The following is a 16,120-nucleotide window of genomic DNA, read 5'->3' on the forward strand; positions in this document are numbered from 1 at the left end:
AAATAAAAATCTCAGATCCATTAACTTAGTCTTTATTATAAGCAGAAGAAAAATAAGCAAACGTGCCCATAAGACTAATAATGTTTGACTCTCAAAAACATTAACCAGGGCTTTATTATTGTTAATCTTCTTAGTAAAAACTTACACAATCAAGTACAAAAAAGGTTATGACCTAATTATCTGGATTGGCTTTCTCAAGCTTGTAATTCACAAAACAATTTATGCAATCCTTACTTTCTTTTGGCTCTGCTTCTCTAATCTCAGTTCCCAATATTTCTCAAATATTCTGAAAGACGTTCTGGGTACTGAGGTTTATCCAGGACTGTTGCTTCCACTCCTTCCCACTAGTACCTGTCCTTCAAGAAGCAAGATAATACAGTGGGTGGAGTCCACTGGGTTAAGTGCGGGATCTGCAATCTTACGCTGTGTAACCCCTGACAAGTTACTTCTCTGTTCCTATGTTTCCTTGACTGAAATGGAATAATAAAAGTTCATATGTCACAGGGCTATCATGAAAATTAAAAACTGCCTTCAATGGTGTCTAGCACAAAATAGGCACTCAACAGATAATGATACCAAGCTAGCATCATATTTTTAATCATTCCACTGATAATTATCACCTCTAAAACTTGGACAAAGAAAAAAATAAATTTAAATTATTCCTTTTTACCACTCAAAGTCCAGTGTGATGACAGAGAGAAAGACACATACTAACTTAAACCAACCCCTAATGGAAGAAGTTAGGACAAATGCATAGGTATGAGCCACCATTCCTGGCCTAGGGGAAAATGGCTAGAAGAAAGAAATTGATAGAACAATAGTTCAAATATAAATAGCAAGATAGTAACTATCTATTATAACTCTTGGTGGACACACAAAAACAGATGTTAGACACTTAAGAGAGAAAGTCTTATTTATCTTTTTAGATACTCAGATAAATACAGTTCAAAATATGCTAAGGGCCTAAATAGTAATAAAAAAAAATTGCTCCAAGAATGCATAGATAAAAGTGATTGCCAAATGCTTGTGGGGCCTCAGCATTTGGAGAAATTTCCAAGTGGCAAGGAGAGGGCAGGGAGCTTGCAGGTGGGGAAATAGAAAAAGCAAAGCCCAAACACTGTTGGAAGTCCCTTCTATCTCTCCAGCCCCTACCCCTAACTCCTGAAACAAGTTCAAAGTGACACCTCACAAATGATCACCATCCCCATCTAGGGTGGAGATGGAGTTGGCATGCTATTGTTCTGTTGGACGTCTTAATTCGTATTTACAGAAGTTAGTAAGTTAGAAATTTGAAAATAAAGGGGCTTTTATGTCTTGTCAGCACTTTAAAATAGAGAGTGTCAAATTTTTATTTTAGAAACTCTATAAATGAAAAGATCTTGAAGATTACCGAAAGGGGCCAACTGGTTTCAACATTCAGAAGAGAACTCCGGAAGAAAAAGCTGTCCCTTTGAGCCAGACTTAACGGACTTTAAGGCAGACTGGACAGGTAAGGAGCTGTGGGGTGAAAACAAGACAAAGGATTCTGATACTTGCAGATTGTGCCTGTCCCAACAGGGAAGTAATCTCAGCTGGGTAATCCCTAGATAAGTAAATTGTCACTGGAGAAACAATAAATTCATATGCTTTTTGTTTCTTTAGCATCCCATGGATTCACAATTCACAGGCATGTGTGAATTGCCTGGCTGGGCTCAGGGAACTCAGCAAAGATAACTTTTTGGCGGGGGGGGGGGGGGGGGGACGGGGAGCCACAACTTTCTTGCCTTGAGGTCTAGCAAAATGAATTAATGTAACCAGTTCCTCCCTTCCTAAACTGGCAGGGTGGTTCCTTGCTCACATAATCGGTAATTTCTGATTCTTGCATCTCTAACAAATATGTGCAGCTATTAGACCCTAAACAAAATATCTGATAATAGAGGCTATGTGCTTTAAAAACAGATGTATTATTTTTAAAACTTTGCTTTAAAAATCATAATATGTAGCTTAAGTACGCCATCTGCTGAACAGATCTAGTTTTGCAAACTCTTTTCATCTTTCCTAAACATTAAACTGAAATCAGAGCTTGCAATTGGAAGAGCACTTCCTTGCTCTCAGATACAATCACTCAGTACTAATATATATCTGCTTAATACTTCTGTAGACAATAGTGTCTAGCTCACAATATCTAGCTCATCTTTTGTCCCTGTACGGCAGACCCTGTTTGTCTGTAGACAATGTGCTGACTTCTGCCTGGTAGAAAATTGAGGGAGAAACACAGATTTCTAAATTTTTTTGATGACCTACTGTCTGAAATTCTACCAATAAATAGGGCTTCATTGTGCGGGTTCCTATTTCAATGATCTCCTTGAAAACACAAATGTCTTTGGGAAAGACGATCTCAAAAAAAAAAAAAAAAAAAAAAAAAAAAAAAAGCACAAAGCTAATTTCCACTGTGGTGGAAAAAGCATCTCAGAGTTCTCAAAGAGAAAAATCACGAATATAGTGAGAAAGAGGAATCAGAAGGCAATACTCCGTTTTCCTTGGATTCTATCCTGGTTCAGGCCCTGTGTATCTACATGTGGGTGGAGTCCACTGGGTCAAGTGTGGGATCTGCAATCTCATCCCATACAACCTCTGACAAGTTACTTCTCTGTTCCTATGTTTCCTTAACTGAAATGGAATAAAGGTTCATATGTCACAGGGCTATCGTGACATGGTTTTAAAACTTTGAATTTCTAAAATATATTTTTTCCTGAATCTTAAAATAATTCACATAATTTTGTTGTCCAAATTGCCAAGTATTTGATCATTTAGTTTATTTTAAATCTAAAATAAAAGTTCAAAACATACTTGACTCCACGGTATAAAAAAACAGCCCTTCTATATCTTGATATGTTTATATGTTTTCTACAAACAACAGATTCAGATTGCACGAAAGTCATATGAGATGCTGATGGTCTATTCTGGAAAAGATCAACTTGCTTCAAAGCTGAAGACAAAAACCATGAAGGAAGAGATTATTCCCTGACAGAATCATGATGATTGACCACAGTGGCTTCAAATTCATTTTTTATATTAGAAAAACATCTTTCAAAAAAGGATGGAAGGAATCATAGGAATCCCAAAATATAACCCAGATAAAAGCAGAGTTGTTCTAGGTGTGCAAGGTGGGAATAAAGAGAGGAAGCAGAGCTCACACTTTGTCCCCAGTGCCCTTTCTCCTCTTGTAGAGCATTCCCATAGGGGTCCTTAGACCTCCCAGGATTCTGCAAAAAGGAAAATATCTGGGAAATCTACCAGTATGCAATTAGCTGCACACAGGCCTGCCTGAAAGCTGAAGAAGAATGAGAGGGTTTTACGCAGATGCCAGCTGGAACAGATGATAACCCATCTAGGAAATAAGATGTCCAGGAGACCTCAGCTGTGTGACCAGAGAAAAAGGACATTCACCCAGGCCTGCAACCAGGCCAGCCAGCTGGGTAGCCTAGGATGAGAAACCAGTGCTTCCCAGCAATCAGTGCTTTTACGTTCCCTGCGCTTTCTTTATTTCTTTTTAATTCTCCATCAAGAAAGTTCATTCAAAAATGATATTGGAAAGCAAAAAGGGAAGCATTTTTTTCTGCACTTAGGCTATGATTTCATTATTTTGTTTTAATGTATGAACATTTCTTCTGATTATAAAAATAGTATATACTCTATGTGATTTGGAAAATTCAGAAAAAATGCAAAGAAAAATCAACCATCATCCTGCCAACTAGAAGTAAACTCTCATAAAAATTTTAATTTCAGTCTTTCCTCAATGTATATATTTTTTACAAAATTATCATACTATATATAGTTTTATTTTTTTGGCTAATTATTGTTTCATAAACATTTTTTCATGTCACCAAAAATTCTTTTAAAACATCACATAATGAATTTGGTTGATAATCTCTTACAAAAAGTGTACCATAAATGCTTAATAATTTCTATTAATAAATCATTAGCCACTTAGGTTGTTTCTTTTTCCTATTATTAAAAATGATATGGTATACATATTAATTATCACTACTAATGGTAAAATGTACATATCTTCATCTCTATTTCTTCAAGGCAGATTTCTATAAAAATACAGAATGAAAAGGTTTATATTGAAGATCTTCATACATATTTCAAAATTGCTTTCCCAAAAGGTATGATCAATTTATATTCTCATCAGCAGCCAATCAGAGTGTCCACTTCACCTCACCCTTGCCAACACTGAAATCTATTTTAAAAAGAGAGAGAGAGAGGACAGGGTCTCATTCTGTTGCCCAGGCTGGAATGCAGTGGTGTGATCATAGCAGCCTTGAACATATGGACTCAAGAGGTCTTCCCACTTCAGCGTCCAGAGTAGCTGGGACTACAGGTGTGCACCACCACACCCAACCATTTTTTTTTTTTTTTAATGTTTTGTAGAGACGGTGGTCTCACCCAAGCTGGTCTTGAACTCTTGCCCTCAAGCCATCTTCCTGCCTTAACCTCCCAAAGTGCTCGGATTACAGGAGTCAGTCACCATACCCAGTCTGAAATCTATAACATTTTTATTTTTATTGATTTGATGGATGAAAAATGGTAATTTATTTTCATCTACATTTCATTTTAGGCTTCATTTAGACAAGGAGGCAGATACAGCAGTGACCAAAGGGAGAGAATCCCAAAAGGATGGTAAAATTCAGAAAGACAGAAGGGAAGCTACTTGCTGGACCTCCACTGGTATCCCCAGAAGTCTCCTCTAGGGTCCTTCTCAGGTAACGCTTTAAAAAGTTTTGTGGTTTATTTAACAAACCACTCCAACAGTTAGTCCATGACTTGGGCTCTTATCATTTCTTTCATTTGCATAATACAAATCTAATCACTATTATTCCTGAAGTAAATTTTGAAGTAGATATCAAATTTGTGAGAACAAGTGCCCCATGTGTGACCCCTCTGATTGCTGGGATAGGGGTGGCCAACCTGACTGGCCAGTAGACAGCCCCTCTACCCTTTGCTGTGGCACTCAGACTCCTCCTGAAGTTCCACAAACTGTGCTGCAGTTGAAAAGAACCACCTTCTCAGAAAGAATGATCGTTTCTGGGTCAAGGGTAATTTTCCTTGGCTTATTAAATTTGTTAATGTATTCTAGATCTGCAGTGCCCAATATGGCAGCCACTGGTTACATGTGGCTATTGAGCATTTCAAATGTGGCTAGTCCAAATCAATGTACATTGCAAAGGACACACCCAGTTTTGAAGACATACATGATTTTATATTAAATCCATATTGAAACGATTATATTTTGGATAGATTGGTTTATATAAAATGTATTGTTAAAGTTAATTTCACCTATTTCTTTTTAATTCTTTCATGTGTTGTTGGACACCCAAATTTATAAATGCTCGGAGAGCTTAGGAGACAAGTGTGAGCTAGAAACAGCTTCAACATCACAGTCGCAAGTGGTTGAAGCCATTGAGATGTTTTCTACTAGCACATGGTAAAGGACTAACAAATATTTGCTGGTAGAATATGCTAATGTACACCCCCCTTAGTTGACCACACTTGCCATTCCTCAAGAAAAAAGGCTAGCTGAAGTTGAGTTGAACCTGTTAAAAAATTAATAAATAAAAGTTACCTAACTTTAATTGAACATGCAATCCAGCAGTCTTTAAGTGGGTGTGTGAACTTCTAGAAGCCCACAAAGGCTTTGCAAGGATTATGTGGGCATCAACAGTATAAAGGAATTCAGATCCTCACCTTTCCTATGTATAGTTGGCCCTCTGTATCCATGGGTCTTGCATCCATGGATTCAACCAATCCCAGGTCAAAATACTCAAAAACACTGAATCTGTACATACCTTTTTCCTTGTCATTATACCCTAAACAATGAAGTATAACGACCATTTACATAGTACTTACATTATAACATGTATTATAAGTAATCTAGAAATGATTTAGAGTATACAGGAGGATATGCATAGGTTATATGAAAATACCATACCATTTTATATAAGGGACTTGAGCATCCATGGATTTTGGTATCCTCAGGACCTGGAACAAATCCCCCATGGATACCAGTGGAAAACTGTATTCTTCCCTAAAATCGATCTGCCTTAGGACACATAGTGTAATTTTCTTTTCCTACTTTTCCCTTTCATAATCATACTCTCCCACTCTAGAATGTAAAGACCTGCATCTCATCCATCTGAAATCTTCCTATAAAGAAAACTGAGGTAGAGAGACTTAGAAACTTGCTCAAAATCACCCAATTAATATGAAGCCAAGAATCAAACCTAGGCAATCTTATAATAAAATGTAACCCTTGCATCAGATGCCTTAGGTTTCAAGTAACAAACTCAACATGGAATGTATTGGTTCCCATGATAAAACTTATTGATGTTCCTAGAGGCCTGATTTCTTCCCATTTCCCACTATGCCTTCCCCAGAATTCACTTCACCGTAAAATTTTTTCTTCTTGTGTACACAAGATAACTGTCAATGGCTCCCAGGGACACATGCTTCCCCATCAGCATCCAGAGGTGGTGTATCTCTGTACTAGCATTCCAATCAGCAACCTGATTTAAATCAGTCTGGATAACATTTTGTTCTCTCCCGTGATTCCACACCACCCCCCAACACACACTTTGGTCACAGACATTGTGGCCAGGGAAATTGAAGGCACTGGTTGCTGATAGCCAGTCAGGCTTCAACTCCAGAGAAGGAGATAGTCAGTTTTCCTGAAGCACTTTGGCTATGTGAAGGAAGAGGTAGGTTATGGAATAAGAATGTAGGAAAAATTAGGAAGGCTGGGTGCGGTGGCTCACGCCTATAATCCTAGCACTCTGGGAGGCTGAGGCGGGAGGATTGCTTGAGATCAGGAGTTTAAGACTAGCCTGAGCAAGAGCGAGACCCCGTCTCTACTAAAAATAGAAAGAAATTAGCCAGACAACTAAAAAAAAAAAAAATATATATATATATATAAAATTAGCTGTGTGTGGTGGTGCACACCTGTAGTCCCAGCTACTCTAGAGACTGAGGAAGAAGGATCGCTTGAGCCCAGCAGTCTGAGGTTGCTGTGAGCTAGGCTGACACCATGGCACTTTACCCTGGGCAACAGAGTGAGACTCTGTCTCAAAAAAAAAAAAAAAAAGAAAAGAAAAGAAAAAGAAAAAGAAAAGAAAAATTAGGAAGAGGGAAGTAGATGTTGTATAGGAAACTTATGAATGCCCAGTACATTCTGCTCCTGGAGAACAGAGACAGAAAAGGAAGGAGAGAAAGGAGAGGGAGGAAGAGAAGAAAGAAGAGGAGGAGAGATGAGGAGGAAAGAGGAGGAGGAGAAGAAGAAAAAAGGGGGTAATTATAGGTTTGAGACCCATTCACTAAGTGATGCTGTTGTGATCCACATCTTAGTTTTTCAGTTAATGCTTTGAGATCCAACTGGATTTGAATCCCGTTGCATGAACAAGCCAAGAATAGCAGATTGTATTTTCCAAAATGGCCATAACAACACCTCCCATCCCCAAATGCTCTTTACAATGTGACTTTGATATGCCTCCTCTCAAGAAATGGGTTCTGGCCAGGCACAGTGGCTCACGCCTGTAATCTTAGCACTTTGGGAAGCCGAGGTAGGAAAATCACTTGATGCCAGGAGTTCAAGACCAGCCTAAGAGACACAGCAAGACCTCATCTCTACAAAAAATAAAAATAAAATAAAAACAAAATTAGCTGGGAAAGGTGGCACAGGCCGTAGTCCTAGCCACTCGGGAGGCTGAGGTGGAGAGGATCACTTCAGCCCAGGAGTTTGAGGTTACAGTGAACTATTATGGTGCCACTGCATTCTAGCCTGGGTGACAGAACAAGATCCTGTCTAAAAAAGAAAAGAAAAGAAAAGGAAGAAAGAAAAAGAAGGAAGGAAAGAAGGAAGGAAGGAAGGAAAGAAAGGAAGGAAGGAAAGAAGAAAGGGAAAGAAAGAAAGAAAAAAAAGAAAAAAGGAAAGAAAAGAAAGGAGGAAAGAAAGGAGGAAAGAAAGAAAAAGAGAAATGGGTTCTATGTTACCTCCCCTTGAATCTAAGTAAAAATAATGTTATGCTGACTACCAAGCCTAGGTCATAAACAGTGGTATTACTTTTACCTGGTTCCCTATTAGGGAGGCTTGATCTTAGAACCCAGCTACTGTACCGTGAGGAAGTCCAAACAGCCCATGGAAAGGCCCAAATGGAAAGCAGACAGGCCCAAACAGAGAGGAACCAAGCCTCCTGATTCACAGACCTGGTTGAAATCCCAGCCAACAGCCAGTGTCAACTTGCTAGGCATGCAAGAGGAGAGAGCCATCTTAAAAGCGGATCTTCTATCCCCTGTTAATATACCCCAGGTGGTACACATGGAGCAGAGATAAACTGTCCCTGCAAAATCTTGTAAGAATTTCAGATTTTTGGGCAAACCAAATGATTCCTGTTATTTTAAGCCATTAAGTGGCTTGTGTGGTTATATGTTCCATAGCAATGGATCATTGATACACCAAGCAAACAAAATGATTATATAGCCAAAATCAAAGCTGTCATTCCATCCATCCCTAGGTATATACGTTCTGAGAAGAAAAAAAAAAAAAACACACCCAGCCATGACTATATTTTATTTTATGTTTTTAAATTTCAAACATATATAAATAGTAACAACAGTATAATGAACCTTTAGGTACCCATCCCCCAGTTTTAACAATTATCATTAGTCTGTGATTCTTGTCTAATCTATATATTCATTCATTTCCCCCACCTATTCTCATAAATTGTTGAAGGTAAAATTTACATGAACTCAAATGCACAAATCTTAGTGGTATAATTTTGACAATGGAAACGTCATTTCCGAATTTGTAGAAGCCAGTCTTTTCAGATCACCTACAGGATACACCTAATACCTCTGCACTCAGAGGTCCCATGTTTCTTTCTTAACCTGCCCTGTGTTAGACATTATGTGCAAGGCGACAGTCCTACTGGTGTCTTTTCAAGCAGGATAAAATCTCTCTTATCAGGTATCCTCCATCTCACCTTGTCAATCCTCATGGTTGTAGTTGTTGCTTATGCACTTTTTTGCCTGGTAGTTTTATTGTAAATATACTTCCAAAATTTTGTGATGACATAAATAAGTATAAACTTTCCATCTAAAAACATTGCCCCAATTCAGCAGAAAGTAGCTTGATGACTACGTCCTCCCTCCTCCCATAGATATGGAAGGGTAAAAATTGACAGTGAGGAATGTGTGACAGAGAAAATGGCCGGGAAAAGGGTAAAAATGTTTTCTGTCTCTTCAAAACCCCCTCACCCTTTTTGAGAACTAAAACCTACATGTCTGCCCTCATGCCATGGTTGGGAGGGGCAGGAGAGTGTCCTTTATTCTCTATGCCACAGGAGATGTCTTGGGGAAATTGCCCAAAGATCACGAGATCCATCTTAGCCGAAAATGGGATGAATCCCAGCAAAGGTCATGAAGTTATCTTAGCCAAAAATGGGATTATGGGATTAATCAGAACATTTAAAACTCTGTACTTCTGCTCAGAGGCAGGACGTTGGTACTTTGAGACAGGAGTCTGCCAAACTCTTCATTTGTCAGCAAATTAATAAACTCCTCTTTCCTTCTCCTCAAAAAAAAAAGTAATTTTAAAAGCTACTGTTTAAAATTTTTCTGTTTGGTTCTAAAGGCCTGAAATGTAATTGACTTTTTCATTATTTAGTGGAAGAATTTTCTTAGTTTTTTTAATCTACCTTTTCACTCTGAGTGTAATAGATATAGTCAGAAACTGAATACACTAGGAAATATAGTATTATTGTCACTGAGAGCCCATCTGACAACTGAAGATTGAATTTAAAGGGATACAAGTCAGTTTAATCGTGTGTTCTTCCTTTAATGTTCAGTTTCTCAGAGGTAGGCATGGATTGGTGAATATTTGAGCATTACCAGGGTAAGGTATTTGCCACATCAATAGGATAGAGGGAGAGACAGGTAAAGGAGATAATGGTACTTGAAAGTGATTATCATGATTTTATTTTTTTTTTTTTTTTTTTTTTTTTTTTTGAGACAGAGTCTCACTCTGTTGCCCAGGCTAGAGTGAGTGCCGTGGCGTTAGCCTAGCTCACAGCAACCTCAAACTCCTGAGCTCAAGCGATCCTCCTGTCTCAGCCTCCCGAGTAGCTGGGACTACAGGCATGCACCACCATGCCCGGCTAATTTTTTCTATATATATATTTTTAGCTGTCCATATAATTTCTTTCTATTTTTAGTAGAGATGGGGTCTCGCTCTTGCTCAGGCTGGTCTCGAACTCCTGAGCTCAAACGATCCGCCCACCTCGGCCTCCCAGAGTGCTAGGATTACAGGTGTGAGCCACCGCGCCCGGCCGATTATCATGATTTTAGCACTTTAAAAACATGTCTACAAATGTTTGACACTGCTCCCATCAAGAGGTGGAGTTTAATTCCTTCCCTTGAATATGGATTGGACTTAGTGATTCACTTCTAATGAACAAACTAGAATGAAAGTAATGTTGAATAACTTCTGAGCCTAGGTTATAAAAGGTAATGCTACCAGGCTCTACTACTTGGACGACTGTTTTAGAACCCAGCCTTCAAGCTATGAGGAAGCTCAGCCACATGGAGAGGTTATACATCACATAGTAGGTTATACATCACATAGATGTTCTAGCTGTGAGTCCCAGCTGAGGTCCTAGTCAACATCCAGCATCAACTGCCAGGCATGTAAGTAAGGACGCCTTTGAGATGACTTTAACTCCAGCCCCTTTGACATGTAAGTGCATGAGAGATCTTGAGCAAAAAGGTTCTATCAATTCCTGTAACTGTGAAAAGCAATAATAAAATGTCTATTGTTATTTTAAACCATTAAATTTTGTGGAGACTCATTTTTCAATGATAGATACCTGCAACAATTATGAATCAAGGAATCTAAGGTGGGTAGAGAGAGAAATGAGGACATAGGAGTCATATTTGACAGTGCAAAAATGATTAAATGAACAAACTGGTGGTGTCAATCAGTTGAAGGCATGATAGAGTAGAAATCCCAGGGTGAGTGGGGTAGGAAGTTAGATGAAAAGTGAGATGAAGAAATGGAGTTTTCAGAGACGGTACAGTAATTTGGGATAAATGATCAAGAGTCATGAAGCAGAATGACTAAGGAATAGTAAAAATAAAGATAATTGGAAGACAGGTCAGGGATGTGAAACAAACATCCCTGTGGAAGCTGATGCCACCAAGAACAATGATAGGAGTAGAGGTAGAAAGGAAGGTGGTGAGCCAGATTCTAAAGTTATCAAAGAAGCACAAAGAGTAACCAAGAGGTTGGTACATAATAAAGAGAGTGAGTACTAAATTTGACATTATGAACTATAAAGAAGCTTTTATAAAAAGGAGGGAAGAGATGTCATTTGGAAGTGGAAAGGGGGAGCCAAGGAGGACAGCTATCCCATCTCTGGATCCGAGGTTAACTGAGGAATGAAACAAAAGCAGTCTCCATAGGACTCAGATATGGAAAGTCATCATGGTCCAATGATTCTGCTACAACTAGAAAAAATCAGATATGTTACAAAAATCACATTTTAAAATGTATTGGAGAATGATGAAACTCCAGAGAAGGGAGAACTTTCTAAAATGAGCTGACAATGCACAGCTGTTTTTTCACTCAAACGTGCCAATTCTGCATATGGAAAGAAGACTGGGCTAGGGCCAGGCAGAGGAACTCCACCACTGAGAAGAGAAGCCAACAGGATTTTGGTGGTTGCATGGAGCTGACATGACAGATTAGAAACTTGAGGTGCCCCAAATGTGGCCACTTTCTCCCATGAGACATTTGCTGACAATGTTCCATGCAGGAGGCTGGGGAACTAAAACATCAACTCCCAAAAGGCAGAATGAGTCTCTCATAATCTCAGGGAAGGGACAAGAAGCCTGCCTCAAACATGCAGCTGGCCTAATTCTCAATACATTTGCCAGATTTTAAAATTGAGGGCCTGGAGAGAAAGCCAAAGAGCTAAGTTCAAATACCTCTGAAGGGCAAAACAAAATCTCTTGCAATCTTTCAGGGTAAGAAAACACAGACCTGCTAGCTTCTGACCCTATCTCAGGGAAAAAAAAAAAAAAAAAGACCAGCACTTTGGGAGGCCAAGGCAGGGAAATTATTTGATGTCAGGAGTTCAAGACCAGCCTGACAACATAGCAAGGTCCTGTCTCTCCAAAAAATAAAAAAATTATTCAGGCATGGTGGCATGCATCTGTAGTCTCAGCTACTCAGGAAGTCCTCTTGAGTAGGGAGTTTGAGGTTGCAGTTAGCTACAATCATACCACTGTACTCTAGCCCAGGAGACAAAGTGAGACCATGTCTCCAAAAACAAACAAAAAAGCCCAGAAAAGTTATATCCAAAAAACAGGGACAAATCAGATATGGATGGAATCTGAAGAAAACTGAAAACTGCAGTCCAGCCTCAACCTAGCTCAATCCCCACCTGGACTGAAGCCATCCAAAGCCATCAGCTCTTCACCTTGTAGAGAGGAAAGGAAGAAACTTCTCCATGAAAGAGTATATCATCTGGAGTTTATACTATTTTTTTTATAAATGATGTTTAATAAAAATAAGAAATTACAAGATATGTATAGAGGCAGGAAAATGTGATTAATAATCAACAAACAATAGAAGCAGACCCAAACAAATGATGCAGATATTCAAGTTAATAGACAATGATTTCAAAATAACAACCAGGCTGGGCACGGTAGCTCATGCCTGTCATCCTAGTACTTTGGGAGGCTGAAGCAGGAGGATCACTTGAGCAGGAGTTCAAGACCAGCCTGAGCAACATAGCAAGACCCTGCCTCTACAAAAAATAGAAAAATTAGCCAGGCATTGTGGTGCATGCTTGTAGTCCCAGATACTCAGGAGGCTGAGGGAGGCAGGAGAATCACTTGAGCTATGATAAGGCCACTGTGCTCTAGCCTAGGCAACAAAGCAAGACCCTATCTCAGAAAAAAAAAAAAAAAATTAACACCTTAAAGAAAACGGGAAGAGAGAGATGAATAAAAAGATGCATGATTTTAAAAATCAGAATGTATAAAAAAGAATCAAATGGACATTCTAGAACTGAAGTTAAGGTTTCATGTGATGTATTTAACAATAGATTGAGGCCGGGCGCGGTGGCTCACACCTGTAATCCTAGCACTCTGGGAGGCCGAGGCGGGTGGATTGCTCGAGGTCAGGAGTTCGAGACCAGCCTGAGCAAGAGTGAGACCCCGTCTCTACTAAAAATAGAAAGAAATTATATGGACAACTAAAATATATATATATACAAAAAAATGAGCCGGGCATGGTGGCACATGCCTGTAGTCCCAGCTACTCGGGAGGCTGAGGCAAGTAGGATCGCTTAAGCCCAGGAGTTTGAGGTTGCTGTGAGCTAGACTGACGCCACGGCACTCACTCTAGCCCGGGCAACAGAGTGAGACTCTGTCTCAAAAAAAAAAAAAAAACAATAGATTGAATATAGCATAAAACAGAATTAGTAAACTTGAAGACAGTCAATGAAAAAGATCCAAATTTGAACATAAAGGAAAAAATGGGGGAGAAGGAATAGAACAAAAGAGACATGTAGAACAAAGTAAAAAAAAAAAAAACCCAAACATACTTAATATTGGAGTACCATAAAGAGAAGAGAGAGAACTGAATAATATTTTATTAATAAAATGACCAAAAATTTTCTAACACTGACCCAAAAAACCAATAAATCAACAGATTCAGTAAGCCCAGAAAACCAAGTGGGATTTTTTTTTAATCAGCCTCTAATCAAGAGGTTTGCAGGGAAATGATATTTTAAGTAGACAATCGGGTTTTATTTAGGACAGGCAGGTGAAATTCAGAAGGAGGGGACTGCAGGCACACATCATTATGCGTGGCTATTTTTTTTCTTCTTCTTCTTTTTTTTTTTTTTTTTTTTTTAATAGAGATGGGGTTTTACTGTGTTGCTCAGGCTGGTCTTGAACTCCTGGCCTTAAATGATCCTCCGGTCTGAGCCTCCCAAAGTGCTAGGATTACAGGTGTGAGCCACCACACCCAACCAAACCTGAATCTTAAATACAAACATTCCACTTTCTGACCCCACCGTCTACATTTCCAGTTCTCTCACCTAATAATTCCCTTTACTCCTCTTCACTTACCTCTCAGGAGCTTCTGCTTTCTGCCCACATATCAGCATCACATCCTATTCTCATTTCCCACCCAGTCTTTAGAGTCCTTGGCCCATTCCTACAGGTACTCAATAGCTTAGCTCCCTTACCTACTGCCATTCCATTCTATATGCCTGGCAAACGCCTATCCTTGATGAAGTCAACTGGGTTATTTCTGTATCTACATCTGATTTACTGAGTGCTACTTGAGAAAATCACACAACTGGGAACCATCCTATCTACATATTTTTAAGTGTAACTGTATAGCAGTACAACATGAATGAAACTCATTACAATTAATTAAAATACAGATATGTACAGAATAAAAAGTTAGAATTCTCCCTCATCTTCTCCCATAAAACCATCCCCCAAACATCTGTTGTTAATAGTTTGGCATATGTTCTCTGCATGCATTATTGTCTTAAATATAGACAGGTATACACACAAACACATATACAAATATACATATAGATGTGTGTATGAAATCAGATAGATAGCTAGAGCATAGTGGACTCTTTGCTGGGCAACTTGTACTTTTTCTTTTTTACTTAATAATATGTCGTGGAGGGCATTTCTTCTCAGTAGGTACAGAAATACTTTACATATCTCATTCTCTTAATCACACTTCCATTATTTACTGTTTTCACTATAAAAATGTTATAATGAATATCCTTGTACATCCTTCTGAATACATGTGCAAGTATTTCTCTAAAGTAGATCCTTAGAAGTGGCAACCCTTGATCAAAGGGTGTATTACTTAACATTTTAATAAATACTTCTAAATTACCGTCCAAAAAGAGGAGGGCTGCACCGAATAGCCCTCCCAACTACACGGAAGATTGACCACACCCAGCTGGGCTCTCTTCTTTCCTTCCCTAGACAGCTCTCTCCCTCCTTCTCCACATAACTTGTCTTTGCTTAAACCTCCTACTGCACCGCCATCCCCATCCCCACCCAAATACACATGCTTGGCAAACAACTCACCGATTATTTAGAGAAAACATAAGTCAACCAAGGGCAACTTTCTCAGCTTCCTACCCCCAAACCCACTATCAGCCCCCATCCTAACCTTCTTCCCTCCTACTATATTTAAAAATAGGGGAGGTGCGCAGTCCTTCCTCCTGTCTAAAGGCAACTGCTTGTGAGGGTCCGTCCCTTCACAAAAGGCTGACTACATTCTAAGGGTCTCATCTCAGCTTCCGCTCTCTCCTCAGCTCACCTCCATCTATTTTCTGTCCTCAACGCTCCTTTCAAACCCCACGCTCCCCTTGGGCAGTATCCACAGAACTCCTTCAGGTCCTTATCTCAGATAACCAATGCCCACTCCCTCCTTAAAACACTTTTCGCAATGCCACACTCTCCTGATTTTCCTCTTCTCTGGAACCTTTTTCTCACTCCTCCTGTGGCCCTCAGGTTCTTCTTGTCCGAAGCTTAAGTTGTTGCCGTTTGGGGTTTCCGTCCCGGGCCCAGTGCGCTTTCTCCCTCCCTGAGACATGTCACCCACTCCCTGCTTTCTGCCGTCACCCGTCTGCCTTCTCTCACACCTGCACCTTCAGCCCAGACCGCCGACTAGTCCAAATTCGACTTCACCCTCCCCATTCCACTCTTCTTACCCTCCACTCCTCTCCCACCCCCAAGCCTAGCCCCTCCTCCGGGAACTCTTCCTCACTCCTCCCCCTTGTAGCTCCCCTCAGTCGGTCCGTAGCCGCCGCCCTGTGCCTCCAGTACCTCGCAGACCTGAGGAATGTAGTTCTCCTTGAAGTAGTTCCTCAGCCTGGGGTTGGCATTGCGTAGCGAGGCCATGGTCCGAGGCAGAAGTGCGCTCCGCAGGCTCACGCGACCCGCGCAGCAGACGCCGCGCCAGGGCTGGGCGGGGCGCGTCCGGGAGTTGTCCTGGCAACCACAGGGGGCGGGGCGGAGCCTCGCGCTCCCCGGGCCC

At 40.0% G+C, this 16,120-nt stretch overlaps 1 protein-coding gene across 1 annotated transcript in view; it reads right to left on the minus strand.

Moving 5' to 3' along the window:
• The window catches only part of FBXL13 (F-box and leucine rich repeat protein 13), a 182,408-nt gene extending 166,424 nt beyond the window's left edge, over positions 1 to 15,984 (minus strand). Inside the window, exon 1 of the mRNA XM_069461649.1 lies at positions 15,910 to 15,984. Within this exon, the coding sequence (XP_069317750.1) occupies positions 15,910 to 15,984 (75 nt within the window). The remainder of the gene's footprint in view (positions 1 to 15,909) is intronic.
• Between the last annotated feature and the right edge of the window lie 136 nt (positions 15,985 to 16,120).

Source organism: Eulemur rufifrons, chromosome 29 (assembly GCF_041146395.1).
Source record: "Eulemur rufifrons isolate Redbay chromosome 29, OSU_ERuf_1, whole genome shotgun sequence".
Lineage (NCBI taxonomy): Eukaryota > Metazoa > Chordata > Mammalia > Primates > Lemuridae > Eulemur > Eulemur rufifrons.